The 26875-nt window shown below is 43.0% G+C and overlaps 2 protein-coding genes across 2 annotated transcripts in view; both read left to right on the forward strand.

The window, feature by feature from the left end:
- Window positions 1–15538, forward strand: part of UBE3C (ubiquitin protein ligase E3C) — an 80037-nt gene extending 64499 nt beyond the window's left edge. The window contains exons 20-23 of the mRNA XM_060248062.1: window positions 5629–5817; window positions 5929–5995; window positions 8083–8213; window positions 13812–15538. Coding sequence (XP_060104045.1) covers window positions 5629–5817; window positions 5929–5995; window positions 8083–8213; window positions 13812–13982 — 558 coding nt within the window. The 3' untranslated portion in view covers window positions 13983–15538. The remainder of the gene's footprint in view (window positions 1–5628; window positions 5818–5928; window positions 5996–8082; window positions 8214–13811) is intronic.
- Window positions 15539–19888: 4350 nt separating this feature from the next.
- DNAJB6 (DnaJ heat shock protein family (Hsp40) member B6) overlaps window positions 19889–26875 on the forward strand; it is a 69846-nt gene continuing 62859 nt past the window's right edge. The window contains exon 1 of the mRNA XM_060248063.1: window positions 19889–20084. The gene's annotated coding sequence lies outside the window, so the exon portion shown is untranslated. The remainder of the gene's footprint in view (window positions 20085–26875) is intronic.

Consider the following 26875-nt stretch of genomic DNA (forward strand, 5'->3'; position numbering starts at 1 on the left):
TATCCAGAGATCTGCTGAAGGTGGCTCATGCAATAAAAACGATACAATAATATAATAAAAGTGATCAATAGTATATAAGTCATAAAACAACAGCAGCTTAAAATATTACTCATAAATCATTTCTCAAGCTAGAAGTGGACTAAGAAACAGCTTCAAATGATGGAATCCTTCAGTAGAGAGCCTGGGTAAAAAGCAGTATTTTGGTCTGGTGCATAAAGGAAAGCACTAATGAGTCTCAAAGGGAAACCAAGCATACCCCTACCCTCTTTACAGGAGACCTGGGATCTCAGTTTTTGGAGACACAGCAGGCTGTAGTCGGAGAGCAAAGGCAGGAAAGGTAGTTTCTGTGAGTGTGGCTCAGCTCACACTAGGATTCAACCCTTTGGGTCTTCACTGAATGTTAAGTTAAACTGATTAAAGACGATTCATTCGTTTTTCTCTTAAAATAGTGGGATACCTTAATTACATTGTTTACACTTGCACATTATCAATGTAAAGGTCAACTTTAGTGCTCAGTAAATGCTTATAAACCATCAATATAGTTAATTCTGAATGTGTCCAAATCTGTCGTTACTTAAATCCAGAGACTGGAGTTATGACAGATCTCTCTATATACTAGGTTTGCAGAAAAAAATTAAATGTAAATGCAATGTAATGCAGTAGCACCAGCAGCTTTTAAAAAGAAACATCCTCAGGGGCTATGCTAGGCAATGACAATAGTATTGTCAGCCTTCAAGGCCTGGCATTTGTCAGTAAAAGTTGGGGAAGGGGGCTGGTCCCTTTCTAGCACTGTTTTAGCCTTTAAGGATAGAATAATCAGGGCTAGGGTTGGTGAAACCACTGGGTGACTTGCTACTACCTGACTTTCATGACTCACCCAGACCCTGTTGCTTGTTACTATTCAACAGCCAGCTATGAAAGCCAGTGTGATGTAGTGGTTAGAATTTTAGACTAGGATCTGGAGACTCTGGCTTGAATAAGCACTTTGCTGAGGAAGCTCAATTGGGTCACCTTGAGCCAGTTATACATTCTCAGCCTATCTTACCTTACAGGATTGTTGTGAGAGTAAAACAGAGGAGGGAATGATGGTGCTTTGGGTCCCCATTGTGAAGAAATGTGGGCTGTAAATGTAGTAAATAATAAGCATAGCTGAAGATGGGGGAACAGATAAAAGGTGGGTTTGTGGAAAGGAGAGGATATGGGAGTTGCCATGAGGAGGGGAAGAAAAAATAGAGATGCCCAGCAGGAATTCATTTGCATGTTCCACATCCTCTGGCATCACCATTGTTTCGCACAGGGCTTTTTTTTGGTAGAAAAAGCCCAGCAAGAACTAATTTGCATATTAGGCCACACCCCCTGACACCAAGCCAGCTGGAACTGCATTCCTGCTCAAGAAAAGCCCTGGAGATGCCCCTTGCAAGTCGTTGCAGGTTCCCCACTGCACAACTGGGCCAGCAACAATCAGCGCTGTGCAAAGGGGCTGTAGTTTTCCTGGGCAGAGGCTGCCAGGGAGAGGGAAGGAATGAAATTGAAGACTGGGAGTCAGATAAAGGTATAGATTACATGGTAGGTGAGTACTAGAGAAAAGAGCAGGAAAAAAAGCGAGCGGCTATGGGGACTTTCATGGAAAGGAAAAAGGAAATAATGGGAGAGGGGAAAATGAGATCTCGCCGCTGTGAGTCCTTGTGGATCCCCCACTCGTAAAACTGTAATTGTTAATTATTGTGCCCATGAGAGTGCCAGTCAGGTATTAGACTGGAAAGCATTCTCTACTGCAGGGGAATGATGCAGGTTGGTAAAATGCAGCGTTTGCATCAGAGTTTACTAGGACAACTTGACAGGTCCATTGTTGCAACATAGTAGGGTAGAAGTGGCATTAAACGTCTCAAATGCTACTGTGAATATTATTACATTTTGCTAGGCAGTCTCTGTAGAAGGATTACAGCCATGGAGACTCTTCTGGTCCAGGGCTCATAATTATTTGTGATCAGCTGGGGTATTGTTTTTCAAGTTTGGCCTGTTGAGTTCCAGCCCTCAGTTCAACCCAGTATGATCTGAATCCATTCCAGATGACATACATGTAAAACTAGCACAGGATAGGGGGGTTCCGTGATGAACTAACCCTTCACCCTGGGTTGTGAGTGACCTGCAGCATTGGGGTTGATGTTGGAATCAGGAACATCATTGAAAAATTCCTTCACCAAAGATATTGTTGGATATGAAGCAAAGGTGATGTTCTGGTCTGCCCTAGATATCCTGGAATGCATCCAGAACTTGCCAAAATGTGATCTCTGCACATGTTTGGAATGTTTAAGGAATCCAGTCTGGCTCTGTGTATCTACTTAAGAGTTTTGGTCTGCATGAGTAGCCCCACTAGATTTATCACCTGAGCAGCTTGATATTAAAATACCTATGGGTAAATTGGTTTGCTTTTATAATTTTACTTGGATGTGTTCAAATGAAAATAAACACAAATAGGAAAATGTTAATCCAGGAACGATTTTAGACAGACTGTATAGTTACGTTATGCCACCTAGTGGCAAAAGGTACAACAGGTAGGTCATCACCAGAAATTCTTTCTGGTTGTTTCTAACCATAGAAATCTGCTGTTAAATCCACGAGAAACATCCAGTAGTGGAATAAAGTTAGTACCTTAAAACAAAACAAAACCCGAGCAGTTCCCCACAGCTGCTGTGTGCCTCCCAGGGAGCATGGAAAATAGCATGCAAACCAGTGGAGAAAAGTTATATGTAGCTGAGTATAATAGAGGTGTCTCCTCTTGCCAGTTCCTGATGTTTACCAATGAATCCCTTGCAGTTTTTTGTATTGTCTGCTTGCTACAGTATAGATCTGAGCTTTTAGTTTTGATATAAGTAATTCTGATCCTAGGTGCAACATTTTAAAGTCTTTATATTCCTCTTTGAGAAATTTATTTAATCTTGAAGTTGGTTATTCAATCCCTGAGCGCAGATTTAACACCTGTTCACATTTTGCACCTTGTATCCATCCCCTCTGCCAGTCTTCCTCACTCATGAAATCTAGATGATATGCCCTTTGAGAAATTTATTTTTATTGATTAAGAAGATGATACTGGATTTATATCCCACCCTCCACTCTGAATTTCAGAGTCTCAGAGCAGCTCACAATCTCCTTTATCTTTGTCCCCCACAACAGACACCCTGTGAGGTGGGTGGGGCTGAGAGGGCTCTCAGTAGCTGCCCTTTCAAGGACAACCTCTGCCAGAGCTATGGCTGACCCCATGGATGACCATGGGGTAAAAGGATTACTGGGGTAAAAGGATTACTGAAGGAGGATACTGAAGGAAGATTACTGGGGTAAAAGGATTACTGAAGGAGGATAGGGAAGATTACTGGGGTAAAAGGATTACTGAAGGAGGATAGGGAAATGGCTGAAAAGCTAAATGAATTTTTTGCCTCCGTCTTCACTGTAGAAGACGAGAACTTTTTGCCCGCCCCAGAACCACTAATTTTGGAAGGGGTGTTGAAAGACCTGAGTCAGATTGAGGTGACAAATGAGGAGGTCCTACAACTGATAGACAAATTAAAAACTAATAAGTCACCGGGTCCGGATGGCATACATCCGAGAGTTCTGAAGGAACTCAAAGTTGAACTTGTGGATCTTCTAACAAAAATCTGTAATCTTTCATTGAAATCTGCCTCCATTCCTGAGGACTGGAAGGTAGCAAATGTCACCCCCATCTTTAAAAAAGGTTCCAGAGGAGATCCGGGAAACTACAGGCCAGTCAGTCTGACTTCAATACCGGGAAAGTTGGTAGAAACCATTATCAAGGACAGAATGAGTAGGCACATTGATGAACACGGGTTATTGAGGAAGACTCAGCATGGGTTCTGCAAGGGAAGATCTTGCCTCACTAACCTGTTGCATTTCTTTGAGGGGGTGAACAAACATGTGGACAAAGGAGACCCGATAGATGTTGTTTACCTTGACTTCCAGAAAGCTTTTGATAAAGTTCCTCATCAAAGGCTCCTTAGAAAGCTTGAGAATCATGGAGTAAAAGGACAGGTCCTCTTGTGGATCAAAAACTGGCTGAGTAATAGGAAGCAGAGAGTGAGTATAAATGGGCAGTCTTCGCAGTGGAGGACGGTAAGCAGTGGGGTGCCGCAGGGCTCGGTACTGGGTCCCATGCTTTTTAACTTGTTCATAAATGATTTAGAGTTCGGAGTGAGCAGTGAAGTGGCCAAGTTTGCGGATGACACTAAATTGTTCAGGGTGGTGAGAACCAGAGAGGATTGTGAGGAACTCCAAAGGGATCTGTTGAGGCTGGGTGAGTGGGCGTCAACGTGGCAGATGCGGTTCAATGTGGCCAAGTGCAAAGTAATGCACATTGGGGCTAAGAATCCCAGCTACAAATACAAGTTGATGGGGTGTGAACTGGCAGAGACTGATCAAGAGAGAGATCTTGGGGTCATGATAGATAACTCACTGAAAGTGTCAAGACAGTGTGCGTTTGCAATAAAAAAGGCCAATGCCATGCTGGGAATTATTAGGAAGGGAATTGAAAACAAATCAGCCAGTATCATAATGCCCCTGTATAAATCGATGGTGCGGTCTCATTTGGAGTACTGTGTGCAGTTCTGGTCGCCGCACCTCAAAAAGGATATTATAGCTTTAGAGAAGGTGCAGAGAAGGGCAACTAGAATGATTAAAGGGCTGGAGCACTTTCCCTATGAAGAAAGGTTGAAACGCTTGGGACTCTTTAGCTTGGAGAAACGTCGACTGCGGGGTGACATGATAGAGGTTTACAAGATAATGCATGGAATGGAGAAAGTAGAGAAAGAAGTACTTTTCTCCCTTTCTCACAATACAAGAACTCGTGGGCATTCGATGAAATTGCTGAGCAGACAGGTTAAGATGGATAAAGGGAAGTACTTCTTCACCCAAAGGGTGATTAACATGTGGAATTCACTGCCACAGGAGGTGGTGGCGGCCACAAGTATAGCCACCTTCAAGAGGGGTTTAGATAAAAATATGGAGCACAGGTCCATCAGTGGCTATTAGCCACAGTGTATGGAGCACAGGTCCACCAGTGGCTATTAGCCACAGTGTATGTGTGTATATAACATTTTTTGCCACTGTGTGACACAGAGTGTTGGACTTGATGGGCCGTTGGCCTGATCCAACATGGCTTCTCTTATGTTCTTATGTTCTTATGTTCAAGCCATTCCAACAGTGCAAGTGGAGGAGTGGGGAATTAAACCCGGTTCTCCCCGATAAGAGTCTACACACTTAACCACTACACCAAACTGGCTTAATATAATTCTTATGTTAAGAGTATTTATGTTGTGCCTTTCCATTGAAGTACTCAATGCAGCTTCAAAAACATTTTAAAGCTGCACAAACCCAGTATAAAACAAATAACAGCAGCCACTAGAAACATTTAGAAGTACCAGATAAAATTTAACTCAAAGAGGGCTTCTGAAATTTTAAAGAAGTTTCAATTGACTCCGGAAAGCCTCTAAAGATGGCACCATCTGCAGTATACCAGCAAGTTGCCATGAAACATGACACTGATGTTGGTGTAACAAACCAAGTCATTAGTGAGGGGGGAGAGAGAAGTTTATTTCATGGAAGATTTTTTTTTTACAGGTGGTTGAACTGAAGCCAGGAGGAAAGGACATTCCCGTCACCAGCGCTAACCGTATTGCATACATCCATCTTGTGGCGGACTACAGGTTAAACAAACAGATCCGGCAGCATTGCCTGGCTTTCAGACAGGGTCTTGCCAACGTTGTTAATCTAGAGTGGCTTAGGATGTTTGATCAGCAAGAAATTCAGGTACTGTTTCATAATTCAATGCAGATAATAAAATAATAATTTAAAAAATTACAAAAAAAATTAACTAATGCCCATATTTGAAATACTGTTTTTCTTTACTGCCCATTCTAGGTTTTGATTTCTGGTGCACAGGTTCCTATCAGTCTAGATGACCTTAAGACTTTTACCAACTATTCAGGCAAGTATTTTCTGTCAAGCAATAACTTGAGTGTCTTAGGCCATTGCAAAGGATGAAATCTGGGCAGGTTAAGCACTGTTAAGTCTTGTTGAAGGATGTGGCTAACTCTCTCCCATTGAGATTGTGTTATTTCATGCTTTAGTATCTCCAAAAGACGTCTCTGTGGCTTATTGTTGTTGTTCCAAACTGCTGCAATAAATCTCTTGTTGGATAAGCAGATGGTGGCAGTTGGCTAGAGCTGTGGCTGGTTTGCCAACTGCTGCCTTTCCTGGCCAGAAAAGGTCTTGCCACCATGGTCCATGCCTTGTTAATGTTAAGCTTAAACTACTGCAGTGTGCTCTACATGGGGCTGCCCTTGAGGAGTGTCCATAAACTACAATTGGTACAGGTTGCTGTGGCCAGAATGCTGACTTGAGTTTTAGGAACCATCGCTCCAGTCTTGGCCCATCTGTACTGCCTCTCAGTTTGCTTCTGGGACTGATTCAGTGCACTGGTGCCCTTTAAAGCCCTATGCAGCTTGGGGCCAGCATACCTTAGGGATTACTTGTTCTCATTATCAACCTACCTGACCACTGTGGCCATATTGAAGGGCACTGCTATGGGTGTCCCTGTCCTCTGAGGCTGGATGGGTGGCACTGGCAACCCAAGAGAGGGTCATCTTAGTAATGGCACCAAAATTATGAAATTTCCTCTCGTTGGACATTTGTCTGCCAGTCCTCCTTTGTCATTGTCCTCTGCCAGAAAGTGAAGACTTTTGTTGTTGTTGTTTTTGGTGTTCTCTCACTAACCCTTCTTCATCTATGTTTATTTATTTTTTTATTACTTTAGACTTTTATCCTGCCCTCTCCGCAAGCGGACTCAGGGCAGCTAACCATCAATTCAGATATCTACAATTACAATTTAAAAACAATAAAATACAATTTAAAAAACATTTTATGGTGCTGATCAGTTTCAGTCTAGGTGGGATCTTTCTTCTGACAGTGATCCCATAATGATCGTAGTTCCTCAGCAGTGTAGGGTGGCAATTCTCTCCTGGTTTAGATGTTGAAGGCCCGTCGAAATAATCCAGTTTTGCATTTATGTATTTTGCTTAGTAGTTTAATGTATTTTAAAAGTGTGTTATAACATATTTGATTATTTGCCACCTTGGGGATCCTAAGACGGGTGGACAGTTGGCATTAAAAAGATTTAAATAAATAATCCTTGATATTTTATTAAGAGGCAGGTAATGGTTGAGAGTCTTAGTAATTTCTGTTATTTGATTCATACCTTCACGAAGTCCAGACAAATGTGCTTGAAGTAACCAATAAGTCTAACCTCCAAGTATTGGTCAGGCCAGATTCTGAGATGAACAGCTACAGGTGCCTTCTTTTGCCCATGGTTTTCCCCCCCTTTATTTATCTTGATTCACAAACCAGTCTATGATCTGACTAGTTTTCAAACATCGGGCTGCTTGCAACAGGACAAACGTCATAGATTTTGCAAATTAATAGCATTCCTTAAAAAAAAAGATCTTAGAAGTTTCTGTGGTCAGGTGTGCTATTTTATTGTTCTCAGTCTCCACTGAGTCAGTTTGGTGTAGTGGTTAAGTGCACGAACTCTTATCTGGGAGAACTGAGTTTTATTCCCCACTCTTCCACTTGCAGCTGCTGGAATGGCCTAGGAGTTGTCTTTCAGCTCCACCTCCCTCATAGGGTGTCTGTTGTGGCAGGGGGTGGGGTGTGGAAGGTAAAGGAGATTGTGACTGCTCTGAGATTCAGAGTATAGGGCGGGATATAAATCCAATATAATCATCATCACAATCCAGACTGGGGGTCTGGCTCAGCACAGATGAATTCTCTGCTGGCTTATGTGAGCTGGAGAGTTTGCTTACGCGGTATCCTACCGCAAGCACAGCGAAAACTGACAAAAAGCCACAAAGAAAATAGCCCGCATGGTGCTATCTTAGCTGAATATCTCAATGACTGTTTAAATTATCTAAGTCTGTCAGTATGTTCAAACAGAGAGCCTGGTTGTCTTCTCATGACACACAGTAGCACTGCTGCTCAGCTTTAATGCCACTTGATTTGCTTTTGGGAAAAAAACAGGTGGTTATTCTGCAGATCATCCAGTAATCAAGATTTTTTGGAGAGTTGTAGAAAGCTTCACAGATGAAGAAAAACGTAAATTACTGAAGTTCGTGACGAGCTGCTCCCGACCTCCTCTGTTGGGGTTTAAGGTATCCACTTTCCGGTCCTTTGCTCAACATGATTTGTAATCCAGTCTGGTTTCCTGATGACGTGATGTTTTACCCCGGTAATTAAGGGAAACTTCTAATAAAGGGGTGGTGTTGGAAGGTGCCATCAAGTCTCAGCCAACTTATGGCAACCTCGTAGGGTTTTCAAGGCAAGAGATGAATGGAGGTGGTTTGCCGCTGCCTGCTTTGTGACCCTGGATTTCCTTGACTTGGTGGTCTCCCATACAAGGACTAACCAGGGCTGACCCTGCTTAGCTTCCAAGATCAGGCCAGCCTGAGTCATCCAGGTCAGGGCAGTAAAGGAAGTAGCACTTAGCATTTGCACTTATAATTTGGGCGCGTCAACTGCTGCCAGGTCACAGCTGACTTACGGCAAACCCTCATGGGTTTTCAAGGCAAGGGACAAACAGGTGGTTTCCATTGCCTTGCTTTGCGTAGGAACCTTGATCTTCCTTGGGGGTGGGGTGGGGGTCTCCTGTTAAAGTACTAACCAGGGCTGACCCTGCTTAGCTTCTGAGATCTGACTAGATCAGGCCAACTACTTCAGTGGTGCTATTTATTTTTAATATATTTATAAACCCTGCACTCCAATGGATTGAAGTGGTCAGGACCGGATCTACATGTTTTTTGAGGGGGGGGCAAAATTAAAAAAATGACACCCCCTTATGGGCCATTCTGTCTTATGGTCCCATAGAATACAATGGACTCCATATCCAATTTGGCGTGCCCCCCCTGGTTGGCGCCCGGGGCAAGCATCCCCCTGTGCCCCTCCTAGATCCGGCCCTGGAAGTGGTTTACCGTTACGAACCAAGGGAAGTAAAAATAGAAGAATGACACAGATAAATATTTTGTTCACTGTTTTGCAGCATCAACCTAGAGAACCACAGAACTCAAGAAAAAAACTGGGAATCAGGGCATTAAAGGAGCTTGTTGTTGTTGTTGACACTCAATTAGTCTGTGTTGTTGACATAAAGCCGGGGCTCTGAAAAATTCAGTCACCTGCTCAGCAGTTCAGAGTGCCTTTTCAGCAAATGGCAGAAAAATAACCACCCTTGTTTTCCTTGACTTGGTCTCTCTCTTCAGTGCATGGGCTTTGGAACCACATTGTCTGTGGCAGAGAAGAGGGGGCAGGGTTAGAGTTGCCCTGGGCCTCTGAACAAAGATTTCCCCCCTTCCCTGAATAATATTTGGACTTCCCTCACAGTCAGTAGAACGCACACAAAAACGCTTGACTAGAACAGAACATGTAGCTCCTCTCCACTCTCCTCTTCCTCCCTCCTTCCTGGATTCTAACCTAGGTCCCAGGACTTTTGTGCCCCCATCCCAACACAGGAAAGATGATTTCTGGGCCTTCCATCCTGCTTTTCTGGCCAGGAGGGGGCAGTAGCAATGAGGTGCTGCTCGTGCTTCCTGCCAAAGCCAACCTTGCAGGAGAGAAGCCGCCTCTCCTTCCTTTCATGGAGAATGGAAGGTCTTAGGAAGAACTATAAATTTGGTAATTGGTTGCTCCCTTTCTGGGCCCACCAAGGGCAATTTTGCAAGCCTCTAGTGGTTAGAATGTTGGCCTAGGGCCCAGGTTCGAATGCCCACTCTGCTACGGAAGTTTGCTGGGTGATCCTTGGGCTAGTCACACACTCCCAGGCTAACCTGCTTCACAGGATTGTTGTAAGTAGAGGTACAAATTAAGTAAACAGTTATATGACATGAGATGAAGAAGTCTTCTTCTTCATCAAGAGTCTCAGCGGCTCACAATCTCCTTTATCTTCCTCCCCCACAACAGACACCCTGTGAGGTAGGTGGGGCTGAGAGAGCTCTCCCAGTGGCTGCCCTTTCAAGGACAACTCCTACGAGAGCTATGGCTGACTCAAGGCCATTCCAGCAGGTTCAATTGGAGGAGTGGGGAATCAAACCCGGTTCTCCCAGATAAGAGTTGCACATTTAACCACTACACCAAACTGGCTCTCCTACTTGTCCACTTCATGGACAAGCAGAGCAGAAAATATTTCTTTTAGAAATTTTTGTGCCGTCTCTCCATACACCTGTTCCTCCATGCAGTGGCAGAGGTTCTCAATGCCATCTAGTAAGGCTAATCAATAACTCCCCCCTCCCCAGCAGGATATGTCAAGCAGTTTTATATGCCACCTAAATTGAAGTGGATGCAGCCTTATGCTGAGCCCCTCTAGCCCAGCCAGTGTGGCCGCATTTTAAGTAAGTCATGTAGCTCAGGGATTGTAATATATTCTTGCACAGTACTTTGAAGATGAAGAGCACCATGTACTGTAAGTAGTAATTAGTATTTGCCATGAAATAAGTGGGTTCATTTAATGAAAGAAATATATTGAGGGCAGCAATTAGCGCAAGATGTCTTTGTAATTAATTGTATATAGCGGTATTACAATAAGAGATAATTAAACGTCGCTGTTCAGAACGTAACTTCCTTATCTCCCGGCTTTGAATTCTCGTCCATACCATACCAGGGAACTCTCACCTTCTGCTAAAGTTAGTTCAGTCTCATTTAAAAAACTGCCAAGCATCTTAAAGTGCTTTGCTTATAAATAGCTCAGTCGGGTCGCCTTCCATTTTAAGAAAAAATGGGGCGTCTTCTCTGCCAGCCGCCTGGGCTCACAATAACATATGCTGCAGCTAATTAAAGTTTAATAAGTTTAATAAATGAGATTGTTACAGACAAAAAAAATCATTAAAGTGCAGTTGGAAACTGTTAAGTTCTAATCAGGTCAGAGAATGAATTGATGATGCTTCGCACTTCTCTTCCCTTGCAGATTCCCGTTGCCCGGCATTTAATTATGCAACAAATGGTGCCCTTGGCATGACACTTCCATATAGAACTTAATTTTTAACATTTTTAAAGCTTAAAGTAGGAAAATTCAATTAGCATTTTGAAAGGAACACTAAAAATACAGCATTTTAGCCGCGGCATACATTTTAAGGCCTCCATTTAAACAATAATTTAACTTAAAATCTCATTAACCTCCTGGCTTAGGGTAGCAGGGTCCCCTCCCCCTACAGTTTCTGAAATCAGACAATTTATTTTCACTCACTGGAGCATTTGATTAAATGAATACACTCTTGCCAATGGAAAGAGAACTTTGGGTGTGACATACACATGCCCAGTGCATCCCCCAGTTGGCAGGAGAGATGTGACTTCCTTGAATTCAGAGCAGGTTGCACTTAAAGGGCTTAGCAAAACCATTTTGCAATATAACTGATTTTATTTTCATCCTTTAGAGGCTTTTAATGACCAGGCACCACTAAGGCACTCTTATGTCCGGAGCTATTCCTATTAGAATAGCAAGCTACTGGTTAGTTAAAAAAAACCCAGCAATCCAGCCCTGAAATATTCTGACCAACACTCCAGCCAGTTTGGTGTAGAGAGCCAGTTTGGTGTAGTGGTTAAGTGTGCAGACTCTTATCTGGGAGAACCGGGTTTGATTCCCCACTCCTCCACTTGCAGCTGCTGGAATGGCCTTGGGTCAGCCATAGCTCTTGTAAGAGTTTGATTTATTTATTTGATTTATATCCCGCCCTCCCCACTGAGGTGGGCTCAGAGCGGCTTGAAAGGACAGTTGCCCTTGAAAGGACAGCTGCTGTGAGAGTCCTCTCAGCCCCACCCACCTCACAGGTTGTCTGGTGTGAGGGAGGAAGATAAAGGAGATTGTGAGCCACTCTTGAGTAGAGGGTGGAATATAAATCCAATGTTGTTGTCTTCTTCAGCCCTGTAATATTTGAAAATGTAAAGCCCATGAGTATTAAAGAGTTCAGGAAGGTTTTAAGTATCCTTGGTCATGTCACTTCCTCTAGCAGAGAGTTAACCTTAGTTGTTCACCAGGGTTCATTTTGTAGCAGGAGCTCCTTTGCATATTAGGCCACACACCCCTGCTTAGAGGCCTGTAATAAGAGCCTCTAAGCTCTTGGAGGATTGGCTACATCACGGGGGTGTGGCCTAATGTGCAAAGGTGCTCCTGCAACAACATGAGCCCTGCTGTTCACTCTAAAGATGACTGGAGTCCTCAAGACTCCCTCAAAGATATAAGATGAACATATTAGAATGTAAATGTACAACTTTGAGGCCCTGACCTGGATGGCCCAGGCTAGCCTCATCCCCCCAAGTCTCATAATGTAAGCAGGGTTTGGCCCTGGTATGTACTTTGGTGGGAGAGAACCAAGGAAGTCCAGGGTTGCTACACAGTGGCAGGCAGGCAGTGGCAAAGCAGCTCTGTTCCTCTCTTGTCTTGAAAAACTGTGACTTGATGGCGCTTTGCACTCACACAGTTATGGGGGAGAGAGAGGAGTGGTTTGTGAGTTCCTTAAATGCAGGGCTTTCTTTGTAGCAGGAACTCCTTTGCATATTAGGCCACAGACCCCTGATGTAGCCAATCCTCCTGGAATTTATTGTAGGCCCTGTACTAAGAGGCTCTGTAAGCTCCTGGAGGATAGGCTACATCAAGGGCATGTGGCCTAATATGCAAAGGAGTTCCTGCTACAAAAAAAGCCCTGCTTATAAGTCTAATTGTGGATAAGCACAAAGCACTCATACAGTTTGGCTGTAGCGTAAGAGATTTGATTGAATATATTCAGTTGCCCTGTGCCAGATCAGCCCCCTTTCAGTCTAGTTCCGTTGCAGTCTTCTGTCACGAGCAGCAGAGGGCCTCAGCCAGAAAGGGTTCTTTCCCAGTATGTGCAGCCATTTAACTGGAAATGCTGGAGATGGATCCTGAGACTTTCTCCATCTGATGTAGCTGTTTGATCACTGAGCCAAGCATTCCCCCCCCCCCACCCAAAATTACGACTTAAGTGTACACACACACACAAAGAGAGAGAGAGGGTGCTGTTCAGTATAAAAGTACTTTCGTTGAGGAACAGTTAGCCTTCCGGAGCGCATCAGGGGAGGGCGGGATATAAATATGATAGAATAAAAATAAATAAATGCATTAAATAGAACTTTTAGTTGCAGAGTTATTCCAATTATTCCTGTAGACCATTGGGCAAGTTTTCCAGAAATCAACAAGAGTTAACAGGCTGTGAATCAAATGGTGCTTTAGGCTTCTGAGAGTGGCTTGTGCTAGTCCTGTAGAATTTTTAAGCAGCTGGCACACACGCCAGTCATTCTACCTCTCAAACTGCTTTTGAAGCTTTCTTAGGTTCCAAAAGCATCTTGCTATATGTGGGATGGAGAGACTTTTAAAAATAATAATAATAAGAGGCCTAAAGTCCTTTGTGCTCCTGGAATCTCTTTGGCTTGTGGCCAGGGTCTCAAGCAGGCAGCGTGTTCAAAGAACTGGCTCTGTATCATTGCATAACTGAACTGTATAAATTACCTGAAAGATAGAACGTATTTTAATCTTGGAGTTCCAGATTTCAGGGTTTTGCTTGACTTGCTTCTTCACTTGTAGAAGCTAAGATGGTCCCTTCTGAATACAATTTCACTGTTGGGCTTTTAGGGGCTCCTTTAGGGTCATAAAGGAAATGTCCTGAAATGTAGACAAAATTATTTCTTATTCTGGAGGAGAGATGGTGTGCTGTAATCCTCATTTCATCTTTGTGTTTTCTTTTCTTCCCCAGGAATTGTATCCTGCCTTTTGTGTACACAACGGAGGATCGGATCTAGACAGGCTCCCCACTGCCAGCACCTGTATGAATTTACTGAAACTCCCAGAGTTTTATGATGAAAACCTTATGCGGAGCAAACTTCTTTACGCCATCGAATGTGCAGCTGGATTTGAGCTGAGCTGAAGCAGGATCAGACGCCCTGTCGGAAGAACTAAACCAGTGCCTACTCTGCAAGCAGTGCTAATGCCAAGCCAGCTAAGGGAATTCTGTATAGGTTTCTGCGGCTCACTGTCCTATCAAACACTCTCCAGTAGGCTTCAGTTCTAGCGAAAGATGTTAACTCGCTGTCATTCATTAGCATTTAACTACATTGACGCTACCTTGTTCTGTTTTAAATTAATGAACGCCGTGTGCAATTTTTGGTAGGGTTTTCCAAGGGATCGAGCATGTTCAAGCACAGCAACCATCTTAGTGGGAAATAACCAAAGATGAAGCTTTGAGTTTGTGCTGTTCAAATACAAATAACTTCACAAGCTGGCAATAAAGCAACGTACAAAGCAACCACTGGGATGGAAACAGGGTGAGGTCCTTGGAGCGGGAAGCATAACCATTTTCTCAAGCATCCCAGAAACAAGAGGCTAAAAATAACAAAAGGAAAGTAGTTCTGTGTCTTTTTTTTCCCCCCCAAGTGGCAGAAATCGTTTACAAAATCTTTCTGCAACTGCAATTTTGTTACAACTGAGAGCAGAATTCATTGTTATTGTCTCAGTAGCAAGGGGTAGAGAGTTTTTATGTCCTTTCTGTGTTTCTGAAACCCAGATGGTCATGCTTTGGTCCTCAGTTACTACCTTAAATTTTGTCATGATCAATTGGATGTTGTTACGGGCTGATGTAACTATATCCACGTGGTTCTCCCTCCCACCATTTTATTTTCTCCTCTGTGCCTGTTCACTTCTTTTTTAAAATGTATCAAACTCCTTCAGCGTGTATAGACAATAGTTGTGACTTGGGAGTCGGGGGGAAGCAAATATCTGTATCAGCTATTAAAATAATTTTGAACTGCAGCAATCAGGTTTTTATCTTTTATATCTGAAAGCCTGCAAGCGTTCACGTAATCCCATTTGCTTCATTCACCCAGGATAACTCTGTGTGTATGTGTGTGGTGTACAAACACAGGGCTGCTCTCATTGTTTTCCATGGCTTAAGCACCTAAGAGCCCACTTTGCCCAGCTCACAGGTCTCTTTGGACATGGAGGAAGGAGACATTTGACACTTGTCCGTATGCGAAATGTTCGTTTTGTGTGAGAGGAGGTGGTTGAGAACTAGTCCCCATGCTGGGTCTACACTTGTCTTCACGTGCAATTCTTGCTTTTTAAAAAAATTATATATAAATATTGGAACTTAAATCATCAACAGAGGCAGAATCAAGTTCATTCTTTAGCGTCTGTTTTAAAAAGATCGGAGAATTTTACAACAGGGGCTACGCCATTCATGGTTTCCTGAACTTTAAAACAAGACAAGACCTATTTTACTGCTGCAGGAAGCTCCTGAATTTCATATTTAATTAGCAGTAAATAGCAATATATTTTAAATGTGCAAAAGAGCTCTGAGTGATTTTAAGATGTTTACTAGTGTTAGTACAAAATGTATAATTTCATGATTTGGATAAGAAAAATGAAGTGTTTAAAAATACTATTTGTAGTCCCAATGTATAGAAATAAAGCAATTGTTTTCTTTTTGGTTTTGCTCGAAGCTGTTTTCTTTATAAATGATACAATATACTTCTGTTCTTTTCCTAAATGTTGGCTGCTTGTGTACGTGTGTATGTTTTTAAATATGGAAAATGGGAGCTGAACACCAAAGGGCTATTGAAACTCCCTTCCTAATACTACCCACTGCCTTCTCTCAAAAACAAAACCTGAACATTTTCTTTAAGAAGCATTATTTATTCTGTATCAGCCAAATCGTTAAATATTTTTTTCAGTAGACATCATTTTTGTTTCATGGGAACTGCCTTGTTTGTAAGTTGTAAAATGTAAATTAAACATTTTTTTCCTAATGAATCATACACTTCCAGGATTTTGGTGGTTATGCCACATTATCAATATAATTGGTCATTATATCAGCTCCTGTTCTTGTGTATCTCTCCAGATACAAAGTGCCATGAAACCAAAGGTGTGGCTGTGCTTAGTGGGCTTTGAGCAGCTCACCCTTCCCTGTGCCGCATCACAAACAATATTCTAAAATAGTTCGCTGCAAGGCATGAGAAAATATTTTTCAAGAACAAGTCTGAAAGCCCGCTGGCCACCTTGAACTATTGGCATGGTTAGTAGGATTCTGGCCTGTAGCAGCTGGAGAGGTCTGACATTTTACTTGAGATGCTTCCCCGTTTGCTTAACAATGAACTGGTAGACGGCCAGTTTGCATAACTGCAACTACATAACATTTTTGATAAATGTTGTGGTCGTCCATAATTTCTGCAGCCCAAAGACTGGCTGTGGCATGTCCTTTTTTAGATAGTGGGACACATGGAACCTCACAATGCATAAATCTGCACAAGAGCACCCTGTGATTTATTTTTAATGCACTGACATAATTGGCATCTGGATGACTGGCAACTGTCCTCTGTTGTCATTTCTCTTTCTTATAAAGTAACTCTTCAAAGCCTTTTGGTTCCATAAAATTTTTTGCCTCCCATTCCATTCTGCTTCAATAGGCCTTGAAGGTTTCCTTTTCTTTTTCAGAGCCGTATCTGGCTCTAGAGCACAAGTGGCAGATCTGACTGCCAGATAGATCACCAGGGTTAAGAGGCAATTCTAAGTCAGCAGGCTGTAAACAAGGAAGCGGGGCTCCACCTGAATGCCTTACGTCTGGGAACACCCCAGAGAAGGAAGATGAAGGGTGACAGGTTTCATCCTGCAGTTGTCATCTTTTGGCCCTTCCAGTCTTAGGAAACTTAGGGGTATTGGGAGCTGACATAAGAGACATTAAGAGGAATGCCCACCCAGTGAGGGGAAATTGGGTGGAAAGAAATTAGTCAATCTGCACATGAATAAAATAATACTTGGGGAAGTGATCTGCTCTAGATCCTTTAGAAGAGGCATTTCCTGATGTGTACAAGAGTGGTAGTAAAATGAGGGAAAGTAGTAGATGTTGTCAGTGCAGATTCAAGAGCCATTATGTACTATATACCAGAGGTGGCCAATCTTGCTTAACACAAGAGCTGCATAGAATAAATGGCAGATGTCTGAGAGCTGCAAGACAGGAACATCCAATGTCTGAGCTGCAAGACAAGAATGTCAGATGTTGGAGGTAGGAAGGAATAGATGGGAAGGGAGGGAGCAGTGGAAAGAAAGCAACTTTAAATGCATTCTCCAGGCTGCCAGTCAGCAGGGCAGTGGGGGCTTCAAGAGCCACATGTAGCTCCCGAGCCACAGTTTGGCCACCCCTGCTATATACTATGTAGCTATCCTTTGTAAATGTTCATATATGATCCCACACACACATGATCACACACACACAAGTGTGTGTGTGTGTGCAGGCCTCAGATTCAGCTGGAGCTCACAGGAGCACAGCTCCTGATCCTTTCTGAGTTCTACTTCCTCCTTCCCACCTTGCCCATTGAATAGTAGGTGCAGCTGCATAACAATCCCTGGATGAGTTCCACCACCTATTTTTCTACAAAATGACCCGTGTGTTTGTGTGTGTGTGTATGTATACACACACACAGGAGATGGCATAGCATGGAGCAGGGGTCCCCAGTGCTGTTGAGCCTATTTAAGGCTGCCAACTCAGGTTGGGAAAATTGGGGTGAGGCTTAGAGAGGTAGGAGTTTGAGGAGAGGAGGGACCTCAGCAAGGGGGCAGTCGCAAAGTATTTGGAGGTTCCAAGTCATGCTTTCTTGGGTCTTCTGAAACATCCTCTGACAGTGTGATCAGTAGTGCCTTGAAACATTTCTGGAGATCTTGGGGGGGGGGGGGGGCGGAATGCTTGAGTTTAGGTAGAGGAAGGAAATGTAATATCACATTGAGGTATAAGGTCAGCTTCTCCTACTCCTTGCCTTCTTGTGAGCTTACTTCCTTCTACCCCAAATTCAAATTGCAAATTTAAATTTCCCCACATCATATAACTCCTTTCTTCCAACCATGACAGAATGGAGTGGATGCAGAGGAGGGTGAGAAGGATGATCAGGGGCCTGGAGACCAAGCCCTCTGAGGAAAGGCTGAGGGACTTGGGAATGTTCAGTCTGGAGGAAGCTGAGCGGGCCCATGACGGCTCTCTTGACGTAAATTAAGGGCTGTGACTTAAAGGAGGGCAGGGAGCTGTTCCTGTTGGCAGCAGAGGAGAAGTCTCACAATAATGGGTTTAAATTAAGGGTGGGAAGGTACCAGCTAGATATTAAGGAAAAACTTTTTTACAGTAAGAGTTGTTCAGCAGTGGAATCAGCTACTGAGGGAGGTGGTGAGCTCCCCCTCACTGGCAGTCTTGAAGCAGCAGCTGGACAAACACTTATCAGTGATGCTGTAGGCTGATCCTGCATTGAGAAGGTGCTTGGAACTAGATGGCCTGTGTGGCCCCTTGTGATTCTATGATTCTCCTGTAGGCTTCTACATGCTTCTGTTCTCTAGATGATGCTAATCATTTTGTATATTTGTGCTGATAGGCTGTTATTCAGTGATGTTCCACACAACCAAAAACCTCTCAGAATCCTCTTTAGCTATTTTTCAGTGTTAGGGAGAAAAATCTACTCTGAAGGCCCACAGAAGGACGTCAACAAAGAGATGTCCCCCGATTGACCTCTAGCCTTTAGTGGCTTTACAGGTAACTTTCTTCTTGTCTCTCTGATGTACCATAAATAGGAGTTCTGTTACCCTACTGAATGCCCAGAAGTGACATCATGTAGCTCTAGGACTGGGGCAAAAGTGTATGGTAAAACCGGAAGTGACTTTGCACCTAGGGTTGCCAAGTCCAATTCAAGAAATATCTGGGGTTTTGGGGGGTGGAGCCAGGTTTTGGCAAGCATCATTGAACTCCAAAGGGATTTCTGGCCATCACATTTCAAGGGATCGCACTTCTCTTCAGTGTCTTCCCTCCATTGGAAATAATGAAGGGTAGGGGCACCTTCTTTGGGGGCTCATAGAATTGGACCCCCTGATCCAATCCTTTTGAAACCTTGAGGATATTTTGGAGAGAGATATTGGATGCTATGCTGAAAATCTGGTGCCTCTACCTCAAAAAACTGCCCCCCCCAAGCCCCAAATACCCGCAGATCAATTCTCCATTTTACCCTATAGGAATCAATCTCCATAGGGAATAATGGAGTGCCCAGCAGACATTTCCCTCCTTCCCCCCCCCCCTCGCTTTCTGATGACCCTGAAGTGGGCGGGAGGACCTCCAAACCAAGGGATCCCCTGCCCCCACCTGGGGATTGGCAACCCTATTTGCACCACCAGCATGTTGAAACATTCCCCCTGGGGTCTTTTTTGTAGAAAAAGTCCAACAGGAACTAATTTGCATATTGGGCCACACCCTCTGGCATCACCATTGTGTCACGCAGGGCTTTTTTGTACAAAAAGCCCAGCAGTATATTTGCATATTAGGCCACACACCCCTGATGCAAAGCGAGCTGGAACTGCGTTCCTGCTTTAAAAAAGCCCCGTTTAACCCGCTGACCCTCAGTGGGGTGTGATGAAGGGCAGCAAAAGGAGACCAGGGTGGCATCTCCCTGCCATCCTCTCATTCTTTGCCCTTTCCTTTCTGTAATAGGAGGAACAAATAAGACTTGCGTGCCTTGTAAGGCTGTTGTTGGGATTCCAGGATTATTTAGGGGGAGCAATTCGAGCAAACGCTAAATGTACATATGATAAAATCAGACAACGTCACAAATAATCGGAGTTTTCGGAAAATAATCACACATGATGCTCCAAAGTAGGTCGCAAAAAGCTGCCCCTGAATTATAACTGTATGTCAATGGTCACACGTCCGCGCTCCGTCGGACTCACGAAAGCGCGCCGACCCATCATAACCACACGGAGGCGCCCGCGCTTTCTCTTGAGGCGATAAAGGCGACGAGGGAAGGGGAGGCGCAAAAAAAAAAAAATAATTCTAGAAGCTTCCGGAACGGCCGCTGTCTCGACGGAAGTGACGGCTTACTCTCCATCGTGGAGGCGGGACCGCTTTCTGCATGTGACGCACTTCCTGTTTGCGGCCTGGAAGGTAAGGAGGCCGTTGCTGCCGTCGCCGACTAGACAGCGGGAAGGAAGCTGCCCCGTGAGAGGAGAAAAGGCGAGTTGTGGCAACGGAGCGCTGCGGTCGCCCTCAGGGAAGGAGAATTGGCGGCGGGTGAGCGGGTGGGGAGAGCGGGAAGAGCCGTTGGGGCCCCTTCAGGCTGAGGAGGGGGAGGGGCCGTAGCGAGGTTTGGGGGCCTCTGGACGGTTACAGGTGGGAGGAGGGCGGCTCTCTCTTCCCCTCCCCCCGTTTCCCGCGGCTCGCGCTGTCTCGTGATTGGTTAGAGTAGCTGAGGGGGGGGCATCTGATTGGCAGCTTTTTGTCCCCCCCATTTTGTCTGTCCCTTGAAGGTTTTTTGCGGAGGATCCCCCCCCCCCCCGTAAAGGGCCTGAGAGTCGGCGCGGAGCTCGCCGGCGCAGCCTCCTTTTCTGCCCCTCCGGTTCTCAAGTGGCTCCCCAGGCGGAGGGATAGACGTCAGTCCCGCGGCTCTTTCATTAACCTCAGCAAAACAGCCGAAGGGGCGCTGTGGGGTTTGGGAAGGGAGGTTCATAATGGTGTTGGCCTTTGGGAACTGGGGGTGGTGGGAGGGGGCGGAGAGAAGCTGCTGAGGGACTTGCTGTTGTTCCTTGCTTTGGTGGTTTTGTTTACGGCTGGAACGATTAAGTTTGGGGAGACGTGGCTTGCTTGACCGGGGATGGGGGGTGGAGATAGGAGTTCGTAGGTTTCAAAAAGCGCTTCAGAGTTGCCGACCCAAAATAAAATGGTCGAACCGTTTTATTTTTTAAAAACCCTTAAAATGTCTGTCGTATCGTTTGAACTAGTGCAGCGAACGAGTCTGTGAATGGAGGGTGTCAGCTGATGTTTCTTAAGGGGAACGTGGCTTAATTAACATCTCTCCATACAGTGCATGTCTTTTCAGAAGTAAGTGCCAGTAAGCTCAGTGGGATTTACAACCCAGTACGGATCCAGAGAGCTGCTGCTTAATTTTGTTTAGAATTTAAGGGGGAAATATAAGGGTGCCATGTTTATGAAGTTTTCAGAGTGCTTGAAGTGTTTTATGTGCATGTGTGTTACCTGATTGCGAGGACATAGATGATGCCTGATAGAAAACACTGTGTTCTAAGAAATTTTGAAATAGTAGCTTGTTTATTTAGGATTTTGCTTTTTAACAAATCTTTGTTTTAAGAGGTTCTTTTTAGTGGATCTCCATTTTGAAGCAATAGTTTAAAATGAGGAGCATTCCTCCTTTTGGTATTGTTCAGAACAGTGGTAAATTCAGTTGCCTGAAAGTTGGGTCTGTGAGGTCTTTTGTCTTTTTCAAGGAGCCATCAAACATAATATTGTATGAAGTTTAGTTTAGGTGTTTCCTCCAAGAATCTTTGCTTTATGTTAGAGAATCTTTGCTTTATGTTAGAGAAAATTACTATATTGTCATTCTGTATAAATTACCCAACATCATTTCAAAACTAACAGTATAGGATATAGCATATGTCGAAACAGCAATATATGGTCAGTAGAAGTAATAAATACAAATATTTGAAATAAGCAGATCAAAGGTTTAAATCTTTATTCAACAAAAAATATCAGTGCATGTGTTTAATTATTGTGTAGATTAATTTTAACATAACATTTTCAACTTAAAGTACTGCTTTGAAATGGATCACTAAGAGAATGTTGAGGAAATTCAAGAGAATTCTCATACAAACCGAAGTAGACAGCAGGACCAAACCAAGAGATCTTTTGTTATCTGATTTAGGAGCAGGGTGGTTAATTTCTAGAGATTATATTGTCTTGCATGGAGCATCTGATACTCATTACATTAGAATTGGTGGTTCTTCAAAAATATTGCAGGCAGTCTTTTTGCAGCAAACCATTGTATTGGCTTGGTGAGAACAACTCCATCACCCCCATATTGCCTCAAATTAATTTTGGAAGAAGGGAGCATAGGAGGAAATCTTCTAATTATAGTTCATAGTATGTGGGTTTAGGAGGGAGTTACACAGGTGTCCTGTGGTAATTTTCCTTTAATGCTGGTGCTGTTTAACACTGCAGCCCACATAGTAGTACACTCCACACACAGCTCCACATGAGAATCTTCACATTCACATATGGAACTGTATGCTGGCACTGAATTCTGAAGACCAAAAGTCTGAATAAGAAATGGTTTTGAAAGTTTGCAGAATAGTCGTATTGTAATAGTGATGTTGCATATTACTTTTAACTAAATATTGTAACGGGTAAATTATTTCTTATTACTACAGGCCTTGAAAAAATGAATCAAGGAGGCAGATCATTTTTCAGCCTCTGGAGTTTTGTATATAAATGTATGAAGTTTGTGGTAGTTACAACAAAACCTAATACTAACCTTTTCCAGTTCTTAGTAGTTTTATTAATACTATGACAAGCGTTGTGGCATATAAATACGGGGTGGTAATCACCAAAATAAACAGCTGCTAGCACAGGTGCAAAAACACCTATTTTGAAGACCTGCAGGACTGTGTTTTCCCCCCCAAAAAGGAGGTGAAGGTCTCTAGGGTTAATTTGCCGATATACCCCAAGAGCTGTTAATATCTTAGTGAAGCCATTCTTAGGAGATCTACCTTTTCATGGATACTGCTTCATTAATCAAGGTGCATGAATGCAAGTATGAATGTTGCATTGTGTCTTTTTATGCCACAAATATCCCTGTCACCCATAACAATGAGGATGAAGTGGCACTTTCCATTTTGTTTATTTAAAATATTTTTATGCTGCCTTTCTAATAAAAACATAACCTAAACTGCTAAAACAGTTAAATAATTAAAACCTTATAAAATTTTAAAATCATTCAATAAAAACACATGAACAATACCAGAACCACAGAGGAGGACCAATAATTGTCATTAGCGGTATGCTGAATGAATCAACAACAAAACTTCACTCAGTGGCAGAAGATACCAGTAGAGGCAGACAGTCAACTCTCTTTGGGTAGGCACTTCCAAAATTTTGGTGCCACCACCTAGAATGCACTTTTGTAGGTTGCCACCCATCCAGCCGCATGGCGGGGGCAACTGAAGCAAGGCATCCGAAAATGACCAGTTAGCAGACTCCCTCTGGTTATGAGAGCTGTTGGAAACAGTATCAACAAGCACTCAAAGAACACTGTCTTAGCTTGGCTGCTTCTAATTACAACAGCCCTTGTCCATTCACTCTTTTCACTTGCCTTCAAAGAAAGGGGGATGAGTTTCAGAAAGGTCCATCTCATCTTTATACGGTGTGGGGCAGAGCTTTCTGGATCTCTTTTGAGCGCTTCCAGTAACAGCTCAGGAAAGTAAGTTGATAATAAATGTTGGGAGCAGTGCAGCCAAACTAAAAGATAAGATAAAATATACTAAGAACTGTGATGAAAATGTCTGTGCACCATGGTGACTTGTTGAACACTATATTACTCACAGGAAATATTTTGACATTTAGGTAATTAAACCCCACGTTTCTTTCCAGCAGAGACCTAAAACAGCTTATAGCATTGTTTTTCCTCTTTTTATCCTGCGACCAAAACCCTGAGAGGTAGGTTATGCTGAGTGTGTGTGACTGGCCCTAGGTCACCTAGTGAGTATTCCGTGGCAGAATGGAGAATTTGAACATGGATGGTTTGGCAGTTTGACTGCTATGTTGCAGTTTTCTAAGTAGCAGAAGAGGTTGAATGAATAAACCAGGCTTGCAGTTACATTTTTAAAAAAAAACCCAGCTAGATTGACTTGAGTAATGACTCCACTGAGTTTCTCCAAGAAGAATGGTTGCAAAAGTGGGTCAGTAGCAAGGGTGCACTAGTAGCAGTTCTGTTGTGCACAAAACTTAATCTCATAGATTTAACCTAGAAATCTACAACTTTGCAGTGAAGGAGGTTAAACATTCTGAGGGGCTTTTTGCTTTGTACAGTTTATGCTTTGGAGCAGCATGCAGTGGATAGTCATAAGATTTCACAGTGGAAATTCCTGTTTACGTCATGTATCTGCCATGAATGGTGTAAAGGGCCATTTGATGCCTAGCAACACATTGCTTTTCTTCTGTGATCTGCTGCAATGAAAGAAAGTTCTGAGCTGAGTTTGAGTCCAGAATTAATATAGTCCTTTGGATAGTAGATGAGGAGTTTGCAAGTATAGATGCAGAGTCGATAAGGACCAGGGAGTTCATTGGCAAGTTGATACCCCTAGAAGGAGGAAGTGGGGAGTTCAAAGTGTGCTGACATAGTCATAATGACATAGCTGCAACAGTATATTCCAAAATTAGTCATATTTATTCTGTAGAATAGAGGCTACTCCCCTGTATGGCCCATGAGACATTTATGCTTTGGCAAAGCATGAGTCTTGTGGATACCCTTCTGTTTACAGATAAATTTGCTTCCTCCTAGGTGTAGAGTGCTACTCTTTCTGAGGCCTTTAGAATCATATGTGCAGCATGGTATTATTGCAAATTAGCTTTAACATTGAAATCAAGCAGCTGTTTTCTCTGACAGTCATGTTCTGAATTATTCCTTTTGCCTTTAGTTTCCAGTTATGCTGTGCTTATATATGTCAAAATTATTCTAATTCTAGTTGACATACTACATGTAAACAGCCTCCCTGAGCCCGTCAGGGAGGGCGGGATACAAATGTAATAAAATTAATATGTTGTGTTAATCTAGTGGGATAGAGTTTGGAAGCAAAATAGAAGAGAAAGAGACAGACAAGTGTTACACCAGCCAGTTTTGTCTTTCTATTTCGTCTTCTCTAAATTTTGGCTTGCTTTAATTCATCTTTTTTTTTATTCCACACTTCTGAGTATCTGGCTAGTAATTGTACATGTTGACTTTAAAATACAAGCACCATATTGTGCAGTATCGGGCCAATGCAATATTAGATCTGACTAGCATTTGTTCTAGGCTTTTTCCAGCCCTGCTACCTGAGGTCCTGTTTAACAAGATGTTGTTAAACTGCTTACACACAAAGCTTGTGTTCTTCTGAAGATCACCATACTCACACTAGAAGTGGGAGGGCTTCTAGTGTCCTGGCCCCACTGATAGACCTCCTGATGGTGCCTAGGTTATTTTGGCCACTGGATGACACAGAGTGTGGGACTGGATGGGTCATTGACCTGACCCAGCATGGCTTCTCTTATGTTCTTACTCCATTAATTATATCAGAGTCTTCATTGGTGGGCTAGGCAAGAAAAAAAACAAAGGCTACATTCAATGCCAAATACTGTATGTTTAGTGAGAAGCAAATCCCATTCGGTTTGAAAAGAAGTGTGCGTCAATGATAATCTAAAATGATCAGAACCTTGGAGCATCATTCTGTGGGGCTAGTCTAAAGTGCCGGGGAGTTATAGTTGAAAATAAAAGATTACTAAAGTGGAGGACATGATAAGGGTTTTAAAATCATGAATCAGAGTTTTCCTAACACAGTAGAAGTCTGGGCACCATTAAAGTTCATTGGTAATGATCTATGACAACAGGAGATAAGTCTATATATATAGTGCACAATGAACTTAGGGAACCCTAAGATGTGCGAACAGCCACTAGCTTAGATGGCTTTAAAAAAGGATTAGTTGTGTCCATAATAGGTGGGTCAATCGAGGCTGTTAGTCATTGCACCTAAATGGGACCTCTGTGTTAAGAGGCCCCATATCTGCTAGTACCAGAGGCTGGAGCTGAAACTGGGAATGGTGGTGATGATGTTCCCAACTTTTGGGCTTTTAGATGCATTTGGTTTTTCAATTAAAAGGATCTTAGTCTTATCTTTGAGGACAATTGTATATTTTTCTTTCCACTTCTGCACAGATAACGTTGATAAAATAAATTTATTTATTTATTTATTTAGAATTTATATCCCGCCCTTCCCACGGGTGGCTCAGGGCGGCTTCCAACAATAGATCCAACATAAAATTAAGCAATATTTAAACATATAAGGGAATAAACATTTAAAACAGATAAAACAGATAAAACCATAAATATTAATAAATATTCGAAATATATATAAAAGAAATCTGGCAAGCTGCATTAAGTTCTCAAGCTAGGTATAGGCTAGCCGGAAGAGGGTCGTCTTACAGGCCCTGCGGAACTGAACAAGGTCCTGCAGGGCCCTCACCTCTTCCGGCAACTGATTCCACCATGTAGGGGCCATAACAGAGAGAGCCCTTTCTCTGGTGGATTTCAAGCGGGGTTCTTTCGGCCCAGGGACAGTAAGGAGATTTTGTGTTCCCGACCTCAGTACTCTCTGGGGAGTACTTGTAGAGGCCATTACATTTATGATGTTTTCATGAAGAAGTGCCTTCTTAGAATTCTTTCCATTACAGACTAGTTTAAACTCATAATCTGTACCAATACCTTTCTTTTTGGAAGATCACACTGCATGCTGTTCTGATGGAAGTCTTTAAGTGAAAATTTTTGGTGGGAATCTAAGCACTTGATCTTTCAGTGACTACATGGTACATGTATTTATTTAGAAAGTGAATTTTGACTGTTCAGAGACCTCTGGAGTCACTTTACCCTGACTTGCTTGTTGTTGGTTTTCTTAGCTCATTAAAGGAATCTTCTGGGTTTTTGCTATTGAGCAATTTATTTTGACCTGGTTGTTTGGTTTTTGAGTTGAGGGGGTCTAGTTTAGGTTCGAGGGAGAAAGCTAAGAATATTTTGGCTTGAGTCTAGCTCAGGTTCTTTGAAATTTCTCAGCTGATTTTTAACAATTATATTTCATAGTCCAGGCCTGTCAGCTATTTTATTTCATAGTCCAGGCCTGTCAAAAGATTTCTTGGATTTAGCCAGCCTGATTGTGGATCCTCAGTGAGAAACAAGATTCTGATTTTTTTAAATACGCACCCCAGTAGTTGAA

Source organism: Heteronotia binoei, chromosome 10, assembly GCF_032191835.1.
Source record: "Heteronotia binoei isolate CCM8104 ecotype False Entrance Well chromosome 10, APGP_CSIRO_Hbin_v1, whole genome shotgun sequence".
NCBI classification, from domain to species: domain Eukaryota; kingdom Metazoa; phylum Chordata; class Lepidosauria; order Squamata; family Gekkonidae; genus Heteronotia; species Heteronotia binoei.